The sequence below is a fragment of the Perca flavescens genome, chromosome 5 (assembly GCF_004354835.1).
Source record: "Perca flavescens isolate YP-PL-M2 chromosome 5, PFLA_1.0, whole genome shotgun sequence".
Lineage (NCBI taxonomy): Eukaryota > Metazoa > Chordata > Actinopteri > Perciformes > Percidae > Perca > Perca flavescens.
The window spans coordinates 19,530,494-19,543,199 of record NC_041335.1 but is presented as its reverse complement, the minus strand read 5'-3'; the positions used below and the strand labels follow the sequence as shown (position 1 = coordinate 19,543,199).

The following is a 12,706-nucleotide window of genomic DNA, read 5'->3' as shown; positions in this document are numbered from 1 at the left end:
ACACTTTTGTTCATGCTATATTTCACTCTTTCATAGCTCATGTCTCTCTGTTAATTTGAATTGATATACTGGCATCAGTTTTGAATGCGTGTGCTGTATCATTAGTGCTGTGCAAACCTACAAGTATCCTATCCATCATCAGGCCGGTGGCCTGGACTCTGTTATGCTGTGAAAGTGGCACACGGGCAACATTTTTGTGCATACTGTATTCACAAGTAGGAAGTGCATCGTGAAGTTGAGTACTGTACTGTTTTGGCTGGCGCTACATGCTGTGTTTTGTTTGGTACCATATTTGTCTCTGCTCTGTCAGCAGGTAGGTGCTCTGGAACCTGTCTTACTGCATTTTGACAGGAACTTGAAAAGTGAGACTGTGCTGGCATTTTTTCCTTCTAATGGCTACGAGTACAGTGGGCTCTCAAAAGATATGTAGCTGGGAACGACATCTTTATAAATAACAGAAACTAAGACAGACTAGTATATACCCATCACTCTGAATGAACGTAACCACGAATAACCATGTATTTTGCAACTCAAGCATTGCAAATTGAGTTTAATGTGCAGCGGCAATGGTTTCTGGTGCGTTTTAATTCAATGAATTTAATTACAAAACATTAATTGATTTACATATCATTTACATTTTGTCTTTCCGCACAGTGAGGAGGGAGAGGAGCCAGAACTCAACAGCCATGAGTCTGCAGTTGTCAAGACCATGACCAAAGGACCTGCTGCAATCCAGGGTAAACACTGTGTGTGTTCTCTTCGGTCCACTTGCAGCACATCTTAAATGTTTTTTCATTTACTTTTTTACCCATCCACAATGAGCCCTGGTTATTGCCAGCTGTAATTGTTCCACTCTGTATGAAATATGATTCCGGGATCGGGGATGAAGCCACAATTGGCATGTGTCCTTTTAATTGTCTGAAATAACATTTCCGTCTTTGTGAACACATTAAAAAATACAGGATATATGCATTCATAAATGGGTTTCAGTGACTAAAATACAATTTTGTTCAGCCAATTGCTGCATGAAGTCTGGAATAGTACATTACTGCCTAAATCAATTGCCAAATCCAACAAAAGTATATATGTATGCCTGTGCGTGAGTTGCTTTTACTGTAGGCATGTTGTGGTATTTCTATTACTAAATTAACTAGTGGAGTATAATCAGGTTGAGGTGCCTTAACAGTTTTCTTAGCATAGGTCACAGTGAATGCATGCATACCTAATATGAAAAGTCCCCCAAAATAGATTCCTAAAAATAAACTCATTCAGGGTTTGAACTAAATCTTCTTTTAAGGACATATTTTGATTGATTGGTTAATATATTCCACCTACAGCTAAAATAATGTTTTTCCCATACAAAAACTGTTTGGTTCCAAATCCTGGCATAGTGTAAAACTGATTTACTGCTGTTGGATTGAATGTTGTTGCTGCCAGTTAGCAAGGGGAAAGAGGCTTATTTTCCATGGTTGAAGCGTGACATATGTTGTGAAATAGGTCATTGCAGACTTTCTTTTTCGTTTCTCGTCTTTTTCCTCTGTGGAAGACCATTAAGCAGGCAAGAAAGCCCCGCTTTGCCTGTGGCGCCTTGCTCAGTCACACATGTAGCAATTTTACTCAGTTAGAAAGATAATATTTACTGAAGGGACCTGTCGGGAGTTTTGAATTAAGGCAAGCCACAGAGCTGCAGTATAATGCCCATACTCCATCTGCACTCAGCCCATATATACTGAGATTGAGTGTCTTTTCTAGGCAGTTCTCTCACTGATGTAACTGCCACTCAACAACAATCGTAATTGTAGTCACTTACCCAGGAAAAGCTCGTGAAAATATACTACTAGCCGTATAGCGCACTAGCAGCAGTAAGCCATGGACCCATCTTGAATTCTGAGCTGCAGTTAAGGAACCCAGGCTGTCAGACAGTGCCTGGTTGCAAATGTCCATTGTAAAATATATTGACATGGTGTTAAAACACAACCCAGTCTCACGGCAGTTTGTGAAATTTAATCAATTTGATTTGTGTACACAAACACGTTTATCTAGTTTTTTTTTGTGTGATGGTCAGCACGTTTTTTAAGAGTGACTACGGTAGCGAGTAGTATGAAAGCCCGAAAGTCTGCATAGAGTAATAAAGAGTATATAGTGTATTTTGGTTCAATATGTATCTAGTTTTGCTCAATATACCAATACGTCTGGCCAGCTTCATGCACAGGTATTTAATGTGGGGCATCCAGCAAAGTTTATGGTCAACACCCAGAAATTTACTTTCATGGACTCTTTCACTTATTTAGTTATCAATTACTATTTTCACATCTGTATTTATAGTAAGATTTCCAAATATCATATATTTAGTTTTGTTCAAGTTTAAAGATAACTTATTTGAATCAAACCAAAGTTTTAATTGCATTTCTTTTGTGACCATTACACATTTTTCAAATTTTAGATCAATGAAAATCCCCACTGCATAGTTTTTGTTTTCAATACAATTTGTTAATCTTTCTACTAACTCAATTAGTGCCATAGACGTTGATCTACCGGATCTGAATCCATACTGACTGTTCATTAGTAAATTGTTTTTACCAATGAAATTATCTATCCTTGTGATAAATAGTTTTTCAAGTTATTGAAAATATGTGAGTCACCAGATTTGTACAATGGGATGACTTTAGCTACTTTCATCTTGTCAGGAAATATTCCTGTTTTAAATGATAAATGATATAGTGGGTCTACAATCCTGTCTATTACTTTTTTATTAGAGACATATCAATATCACAATCTTTTGTAGTGTTATTCATACTTTTACTTAAAATCTCTATAATTTCTTTGTTTTCTAAAGTTCCCATAAAAAATTAGTATGGGTTTGTTTCCACATGATCCATCACAGAACATTTCATCCTTGTGTACTTTATATCGTTGGCCAATTTAGGGCAGTTTGAAATGTCAAACTGTGTAAAATGTCGTTTTATAACATTAACAAATTATTGCTATTTTTTTGCAGGAAATTTTGGTTTAGGCAGCCTTACAGTGCAGGAAGCATTCATATTTATGGCATCTTAAAGCTGTGTTTTAGGCTCCATCTAGGACTGTCAAATGCAAGCTTAAACTTAAAGCACCTATAGTTCTTATACTGTTTTTATTATAACAATGTATCAAATGACAATGAGAAAGGGGTTGCTGTTAGTGATGGACCTACAGAGAATTATCACCTGAATCTGCAGCTGCATTTACAGAGCTTTACAACGAGTTTCACCTCATCGTTTAGCTGTCCGATCCGCAACTTTTGGTTTTGGTTCACTCTCCCCACTCTCAAAGCGTAGTTTTCAGCTGCAGCAGGTGGTTGTTTTCAGTAAATAAGCTTTAAAAACTGAATGTAAATTCTTCCTGCTAAACACTCAGACAGACACAGTTAGCAACTAGCTGGTGAACACAGTGGAGCATTTACCAGCTAAAAAAACAGATATTTCCCTCAGGAGAAACACAACTCCAAATTAATGATAATGTTGCTCCATAACTGTTGGATGTGTAAATAAGTAACTGTTTGCTAACAAGTTCACTAGAGCAACTTAAAAGGTGATGATATATTGCATTCACAACTTGTTTCTGCTGCCCCCAAGTGGCCAAAGACATCAGTTATTGTAGGTTTAACCTCCACTTTCATTGATTTTTCAAATTAATGCCTTACTACCCCTAACATTAAATGTAAACCCAGCCCTGTTCCTAGCCCAAACAGACACACTTAAACATGACATGTAGCCCCTTGCCTCACCATGCACACACATACAAAAACAAATCTCCATCCACAGTGTGGAGATCAAAGGCCAAGCTACATGTTTAGCCAGGTGTGGGTCTGGGTTTTAGCTGAGGGAATGTATTGGTGGTCTATGTGTGTGTGTGTGTGTGTGTGTGTGTGTGTGTGTGTGTGTGTGTGTGTGTGCTTGGTCATATGTGCACATTTGCCATAGGAATGTTTCGAAGGTGGAGGGAAAGATTCTGGGAAGATTGATGTGGTAAATTCATGGTTATGACAACAGTAGTCAGCCAGCTGCATGCACCGCCATGACACCTGCTGGGTGTATAGACAAAGAGGGTAGAGGTCAAATAACTTACACACCTGGGAAGAAAACACAGACGCACACACGCACGCACATCTTTTGTGATGCTATAAGAGTGTAAAGTGAATGTTGTCCCATCTCTTTCTCTCTGTTTCTTAAACAGTATAACCTTTTATCTCTCTTTATCTTCTTTAGGTCATGGCCCACGGACTAGTTTGATCACCCCATCTTTCGGTATGAAAGGTAATGGAAGTGCCAGTGTCCCGAGGGGTCCTGTCCCAGCCCGACCTTTACCTCAGCCCCACCCTAAAGATGAGGACACCCTGGTCCAGATGGCAGAACACATCCCTGCTGGGACTCGGGCACCCATGTGTGCCCACTGCAACATGGTCATCAGGTGAGGGACAAATACGGTGGCTAATAAGGTCAGATCAGAATGAGGCTGTCATGACCATTTATAGTGAAAATTGTGAAGAAAAAAAAACAGTGGACATGCATCGTGTTTAGTTCCATCATATCATGCATACACACAAACGTGGCACAAGGATAATCAAAAAAGAGTCAATCCCTTCAACTTGGCTGCACAGATATCCATTTGTACTAAAGCAAATTAAGATCGGAAAGGACAATATGTCCACTTCTCAATTATTCAGTGTATAGTTAGGCACATAAAATAATAATCTATGTCTAGATATATCTAAATAATCTTTGTATGAAACTGTAGAACTAAGGGGAATTAAGTTGCACCTGCAGTAGACTTTTGGTTTAAAATACAGGGTTTGTCTTTTGTTTCCCTCTTGTGTAAGTCCACCCAGAGTTGTATACAATGGCGCATCATTGTGAACTCTTTTCCTCTTCCTCTTTTCTGCCTACCTCTCTTCTTCTCCTGACTGCCCTAACACAAGTGTTATCTCCCAACTTGTGTCACCTTACATTACATATCACTAAGGATAGGGTAGCTCACATGCTAATGGCTGCCAAGCTTGCCACTATCTGAGAAAGCTCAGATAAGCACAGCTATTGTGTGGAGTAAATTAGTCTCTGTTGTTTTCCCATTTTACCTAATCATCAAAGTTGACAGTGCCAAGGTGCTGTCTGAGGGGAAACAGAGGGTGATGTTTCACAAGACATTGGATTTCTAAAATGGGTTCCTCCTTTTCTGAAGCAACTATTGACCTGAATGGAGTACTGAAACGATGAATCACTTAGTTGATGGAACAATTTTGAAAAGCTATTAATTGTTTATATTCTTAAAGCACAAAAGCCAAAGATTGCTGCCATCTGCTTTAATGTGAAAGATATGAAGAATTGTATATCACTGTAAATATAAGAAGTATTTTCACTATTCGTCTGAGACAGTTGATTGGACAAAACCAGCCTGTGATGATGTGACTATAGGTCTCAGAGTAGTGGCATTTCTCACTATTTTCAGACACAGTCTACAATAGAATAAGTAATTAACGGATTGAAAAATCTAGATGAATCAATAATAAAGATAATCACTTTCAGCCCTCCTAAATACATTATTGTATCTACCGGCTCTCTGGTTGAAAGTCCTTTCCAAATATTGCTGGTTTCTTATTTTTAAGGCTTAGTTGTTTAAACCACCACATACAGTAAAATCATCACACTTTTATTATTAGACTAAAAAATTCTAATTATGATCAATTTTCTGCACATTCGGAAAATATCATATCAGAATTAACTAGATGTAATCAGATGTAAATTATTATATTCAATGTAGTAACTCCCTAAGAGGAGGAACAATGGAGGAGCAGTAAATCTGCTGAGTTACCAAGAGACAACTCGTAGAAGTTAGACAGAGTTATGTTACTCACATTATCATTCATTCATTCATTCATTCATTCATTCATTCATTTGTAGTCTGCCCATTTGCCCTCAAGAGGCTGTTTGTAGACATGGCAATGAAAACAAAGCACATATTGACTGCATGACCTATCAACACTACTGCTACACTACAAGTGTAGTGTGGTACTTTTCATGTATACTTTGCATTTAAGACAATGTGTCATGATAATACAAGGAATTACAATAGTTAGCTTGTGTCTCTTGCATATGGTTTAATTTCTGTCAATACAGAGTTATTATTAACTTAAAAGTTGATCCACTAATCCTTTTGTCTCTGTTTGTCCATTTGTTTTTCCCAGAGGGCCATTTTTGGTAGCAATGGGGAAATCATGGCATAAGGAGGAGTTTAACTGTGCCCACTGCCATACATCCCTGGCAGATATAGGCTTTGTGGAAGAACAGAGATCTGTCTACTGTGAACACTGCTATGAAGATTTCTTGGCTCCGACATGCAGTCGCTGCCAGGCCAAGATACTGGGGGTGAGTTGGTGTGAAGCAAATTGGAGCAGTAGGGTGTGTGTGTGTGTGTGTGTTTGTGTGTGTGTGTGTGTGAGTATACTGTACTTAACAGTTCAGATTAATTAACTAAAATAATTTTCTGCAATGCAAAAGACAGTGAAGATGATAACTAAACTTGAGCATTACAGTGCATGGAAATTATAAAAGCCTCAATGTTACTAAAGCTTTTAGCCATTTTTCTGAAGGTTCTTAAGTTGGTCCTGTTCACTTACTTTACAGCTGGCCTTGACATTGTGTGGCTATTGTTTTCAAACTCCACCACCTCTTGTTTGGAGACCAAAAGTGATAGTCCTCCTCTGTGGCATTCAATGCAAACACATACGGACATTATTTGTTTTATGGTTTTCTGTTTCCCCCCTTTTTGTGCTTCAGAAAGATTAATTGTTGTGTAAAGACTGGTTTACAGCATCTATATTAAACATGTGTCAGTGTAATTCAGTCTTCACTCCTCCGTACTGTTTCACTATGTGCCAGCTGTAGGTTGAGGTGTTGGAAGTGGCCAATTAGTGCTTTATACCTTCTTCTATCTTCTTCTTGTTAATTTAGATAGGCAATCAATTTGGGACCAAATCATAATAGATCATGAATTGCACAGGTGTAGACATCATCAAAGGATCACAGGTTGTTGCATTTCTGCCACATTGTACCTCTGACCCCAAACATGCAGGATAAATCCATAGAGGGCCAATGCAAGAAAGCTATAGAGAATTTCTAAAATGACCACCACTGAAACTCAGGAATGCAGCACATGTTCGGGTGTTAGGAGAATTAGTCTTAGTGTCCTAGAGGCTGCAGGTGTAGCATTAAACCCAGAGTGTCAGGAAGCTGAGATCTCTGCTCTCGTAACAGCTCTGACATTCATCCCTCACGTGTTCTAACCTCTTTAGCCTCAATCCCTTTCAACCCTTTATTTCTCACACATCTTCAACCAGCTTACGGCTTCTTATTAACCTGCTTTCTCACTCCCTCTCTTCTAATCCTTCATTTCACTCCGGCCCACCAATTTTCCATTGATTCCCTGTCCTGTCTTGTTCTCACAGTTTAAGGGTGGGAAAAAAAGCAGCTTGTCTGTTTTAATCTGAGTCATGTGGCCCCACAAGAAAAAATCCAGAATATTTAAATGTGACATGAGAAAAGGGAAGACTGTAGGAAAGGATGTGTATTCACATGTAAAACAGACACATTATCTATACAGATCAAATAGGGATTGATAATAGAAAAGGACGATTTTTGTTGACACATTTCATGTACAGCAGTGTTACAAATAATCACCCAATAAGCAAGGTAACATGGTAGCATCCCACCAAAAGTCTCTGTATCCTGGATCTAATTTTCCAGTTACTGTGACCGACACACACAAAGACCAGTGCTCCTAATGAACTGTATGATGCCTCCAACTAACCACACTGTTTGCTTTTTTTTGCACCTAGGAGGTGATAAATGCCCTCAAACAGACATGGCATGTCTACTGCTTTCTTTGCGCTTGCTGTCAGCAGCCAATCAGAAACAAAACTTTCCATCTGGAGGATGGAGAACCATACTGTGAACAAGGTGAGTGATGAGGACTTTGAAAAATGCGCTGATGAAGGGTGTCTCAGACTCAAAGATAAAAGTCTGTGCATTGAAAGACACAATAGTAGCTCTCTGTTATGAATAGACCTTTATTTTGGTGCCAACAATAAAGAAAAGAAATATTTCGGTTTGAAAATAAAATACAAATTGTTGAAGTATAGTCATGCCATCTTGCTTTGTCTGTAAAAAAAAAAAAAGACTTCTACAGTGTGTTTGGGACGAGCTGCCATGGCTGTGAGTTCCCCATTGAGGCTGGAGACAAGTTCCTGGAGGCCCTTGGTTACACCTGGCATGACACCTGCTTCGTCTGCACTGTAAGTGAAGGCTTTACAGTATATCCACAGACTCACACAAACTCCACACAGAAAGGGACAGAGCAGGGGTCAGTATTGATGTGCAGTCACAATGGTAACCACTGCCACTAACCAAATCAAAAACTTTTATATGATACACGTGCATTAACCATTTCTGGACTTGGTGGATATAGATAAAGGTTTTGTCTATTTTTCATAGTTTTTGTACATGGTGTGTGAGTATTATACAAACACAGTCAGGAGCAGATTCAGAGTCTCTCACAGTGATAGGATAGATGCACCTTCTTGCATATTTACATTAATTTCTAAGGAGAAAGTGATCAATGAGGAGATTTTATGTAACCTTTCTGTGTGTTTGTGTGTGTGTGTGTGTGTGTGTGTGTGTGTGTGTGTGTGTGTGTGTTTCCTCAGGTGTGCTGCACCACTCTGGAAGGCCAGACCTTCTTTTCCAAGAAAGACAAACCTGTTTGCAAGAAACATGCTCACACACTGAAGATATGAATCTTGGACTTTCCTCACAATGTTCGAGCCATATGTTCTCCCTTGGTGGATGGGGTGGGAGAGCCTCTTAATAGATCATGCAACAATAAAACTCAGCAACACTTATACAAGCAAAGAGGTCAGAAAAAGGGAAACACTGTAACATGTATGTAAAAGTGAAGTTATTCTTGTCAGGGGACCCAGACCCATTGTAAGACATAATCTCCAGTACTTTTTTGCTCATGCATACAAAAAAATAGAACAGTGTTAGTGCCAAATGGTGCAGCGTATGTGTACTCACACTAGAAAACACAGTCAGACATTTAAAGTGATGGTTTGGAGTAATTTCACCCTAGGGTCCTTTGCACCATGACCTCGAGCCAAACACCCCCCCAGAAGCTTTTTTCACCTGGGTTGAACATTGGGAGAGTTAGCGTAGAGTAGCGTTATCAGCTGAATTACCCCATAATAATGCCCGAAATGATACCAAATTTCTACACTAGTACAAATAGGTTATGCATTCATAAAACAACGGATTGGAAAGTTTGTAATTACACCAGAAGTTTATGAACACTTGCCTGCTCTCTTCTGCTAGCTGCTGATGCTACCTGCAGTTAGACAAGTGCTTAGGGACGTCTACAAATTACAACACCGAAAAGATATACAACAAAAATATTTATTAATTTAACTTTTTTTAAAGTAAGTGCTGTAGTATAACTAATAGGAGACAGGTAATAATTGAGGTAAGTTTGGAGACATTACCTTATTTAATCATATATATGTTTGGCTCGAGGTCATGGTGCAAAGGACCCTAGGGTGAAATTACTCCAAACCATCACTTTAATAATACATAGGATTTTGTGATACGAGTCTTTATTTCTTAATCCAGAGTTTAATTTTGAGTTTCCCTAAAGCATGTCAGTGTTGAGTTCATCACATTTTCCATTGTCAGTGAGTCAGTGTACAAAGAGGCTTGGGTAACCTGTTAAATCACATTTAATGCTTGAAATTAGTACCAGAAATGTGTGGAAAATATATATTCATACCCTTACCATATGAATTCAAATATAGGAGGATATTGGAAGGTTATTTTCTAAGCAGGCATTTCTTTTTTGTTAATGTTTGTGTAGCTGTAATCAAATTTAGCAGTCTAATCTGCAGCTATTAAGACAATTTCAAGAGAATATTAGCCATCTGATTACCTGTGTTTATTATATTTTGTTGCTCTTGGCTTTATCAGAATCTGCATTAAAAAATGTCCGAACTGTGCTTCTACTAGTTGTTTTAATACAGGTGAGGATGTCTGGGGTGATGGTGAAACCTCTGGCCTTTGATCAGTGCTTAGATGTTAGATTATGTATTTTATTTTTTATTTGTCATGTGAAACTTGTAACATTGGCAAAAATGTTCCAGTTTCAAAACAATAAGTAACATTTATTATATACAACATTGAGGCACTTGAGAAAGAGAAGTGGACTTGATTTAATGGAGGACGGAATTGGCTCTAAATATAAATTAAATAAATATACATACAAAATAGATAAATGTAACAAAATATGAAGCCCATATTATGTATATCTATGTATTTCGACTTACTATGATAGACTTACATCTTCACAATTGCATGTGAATGCATGTGTTTTTTATTGTGCCATATAGTTTAATGAATAATGTTCACATTTTACCTCATGATATATTTATATATATATATATATATATATATATATATATATATATATATATATATATATATATATATATATATATATGTGTGTGTGTGTGTGTGTGTGTGTGTGTATATGTATGTATTTTGAATGTTATAATTGTTGCTGGTTGATTGATGAATTGTTCGGTCCTCCATATGCTTCATAAAAGTGAGTCACTCTTTCTGTCCTAGTCTGCAGAAAAATTAGGTCAAACATGGATACTATAATCCTTGTGTAGTAAACTGTATATTTTAATTTGTTTATAGAGGTGAGAAATGTCTTATCTGACAGATGTATTTAACTCTTTGGGTGACTGGGTTTTTCCATTTCAGGGAACTCAACAGGGAGTGGATGGGGCAGGGTAGTTTCACGTGACTGTCCACTAACCTTCCCAACATGTTGTCTTCAGAGGTGTCAACTAACAAAGTACAAATCGTTACCTTACTTAAGTAGAAATTTTGGGTATCTATACTTTACTGGAGTAATTATTTTACAGCAGACTTTGTACTTCAACTCCTTACATTTTCACACAATTATCTGTACTTTCTACTCCTTACATTTTTAAAATAGCATCGTTACTACTATTTCAGTTTGGCTTGTTTTCATTCCGGCTCGTCATCGTTCAAAAACACACACACACACACACACACACACACACACACACACACACACACACACACACACAAACACACACACACACACAAACCTATCCAGATAAATCACGCCATCCGAGAGAGTGAATTTGATTGTGGTTGGATGAGAAGTATAAACATATACCATTCCGACACCCTATTGGTTTGTACGCGATCCATCGCACCTGCACAGACCCGGTGCTAATACGGCACCGGTGCCTTAACGACCGTTATCTACCGGACCGAATAGCAACGCGGATTTCAGTGCCTTATTTAGGTGCCACTTAAATGCCTGCGCTTCTCTCTGATGCTCCGAAAACGGACGTTAGAGGGAACTGAAACATCGCCGCACGGGACGCTAGTTAACATCACGCTCGACAGCAGGTAAAGTTAGCCTACCGCTAGCTAGCATCTGGAGTAAACATGGTTAAAATGCTGACAGCCGTTGTCTGAAAAACACAGACTCAGATATGTGTCACCTATTTCAGCCCTTCTGAGTTTGCAGGTATGATTTTAATATAACATTACAGTCATTATGGCTTTTCGAGAAAATGTTTTTTTTGTGGAGGTGGGGTAGTGCACTATAGGCCCCTGTGGGGTGGGCTAAGCTTTTGTCCTTAACGGCATTTTTTCCGCCTTACATTACTTTTACTTTTATACTTTCAGTTGTTTTGAAACCAGTATTTTTACACTTTTACTTGAGTAAAAAGCTTGAGTTGATACTTCAACTTCTACAGAAGTCTTTTCAAACCCTAGTATCTAGCTATACTTTTACTTGAGTAATGAATGTGAATACTTTTGACACCTCTGGTTGTCTTGGAGATATTTACTTTTCATTATAGCTGAGGGATACATGTGGTCTATTTTGTTTAGTTTTCAGACACCAGAACAAATGGCAGCAAATCTCACTTGTATTAATTTCACATAATTATCATTAAAGAAAGCTTGGTTTTTACTGTATGGGACTAAAAGGGGGTGAAGACAGTGTGCAGCAGGAATCAAACATGTTATTAAAAAAACATAATTGTCACCTACAAAACTACAGTTGCAACTATTGGAATTGATCTGAGTTGTTTAATAAATGATGCGCTTTTAAACCCCCAAGAGAAATATCCTGTGTTTCTTTTATGTTTGCTTATTTCTAGTCAGTGTGCTACTATCTTACCACGCTAAACTTCCTGTATTATTGCTTGCCTTGAGAAACCAATTGGCAGTACAGGAAAGTCTGACATAAGCAGTGTATAATGCCAATTGTAACGCATGTCTCCACTATTCTGAGAAAGGTGTTATGTAGGGATTGGTATTTTGTGTGTGTGTGTGTGTGTGTGTGTGTGTGTGTGTGTGTGTGTGTGTGTGTGTGTGTGTGTGTGTGTGTGTGTGTGTGTGTGTGTGTGTGTGTGTGCTCCCTCTCCTTTCCAGGTTGGTGATTACTGAGTGAGCACGTCTGTGTTCAGCTCCCTGGATAAAGAAGAGGAAGCCGTGGCCGGGTTGGAACAGTGGGTAGAGCAGGCGCACATATACTTGGAGGTTTATTCTTTGATGCAGAGGTCCAGGGTTCGAAT

General features: G+C 38.3%; 1 protein-coding gene across 1 annotated transcript in view; it reads left to right on the top strand.

The window, feature by feature from the left end:
* LOC114555991 (PDZ and LIM domain protein 5) overlaps positions 1–9,003 on the top strand; it is a 59,392-nt gene extending 50,389 nt beyond the window's left edge. The window contains 7 exon segments of the mRNA XM_075447426.1: positions 655–737; positions 2,837–2,858; positions 4,267–4,449; positions 6,221–6,401; positions 7,871–7,991; positions 8,211–8,326; positions 8,738–9,003. Coding sequence (XP_075303541.1) covers positions 655–737; positions 2,837–2,858; positions 4,267–4,449; positions 6,221–6,401; positions 7,871–7,991; positions 8,211–8,326; positions 8,738–8,827 — 796 coding nt within the window. The 3' untranslated portion in view covers positions 8,828–9,003.
* The last annotated feature ends 3,703 nt before the right edge of the window (positions 9,004–12,706 follow it).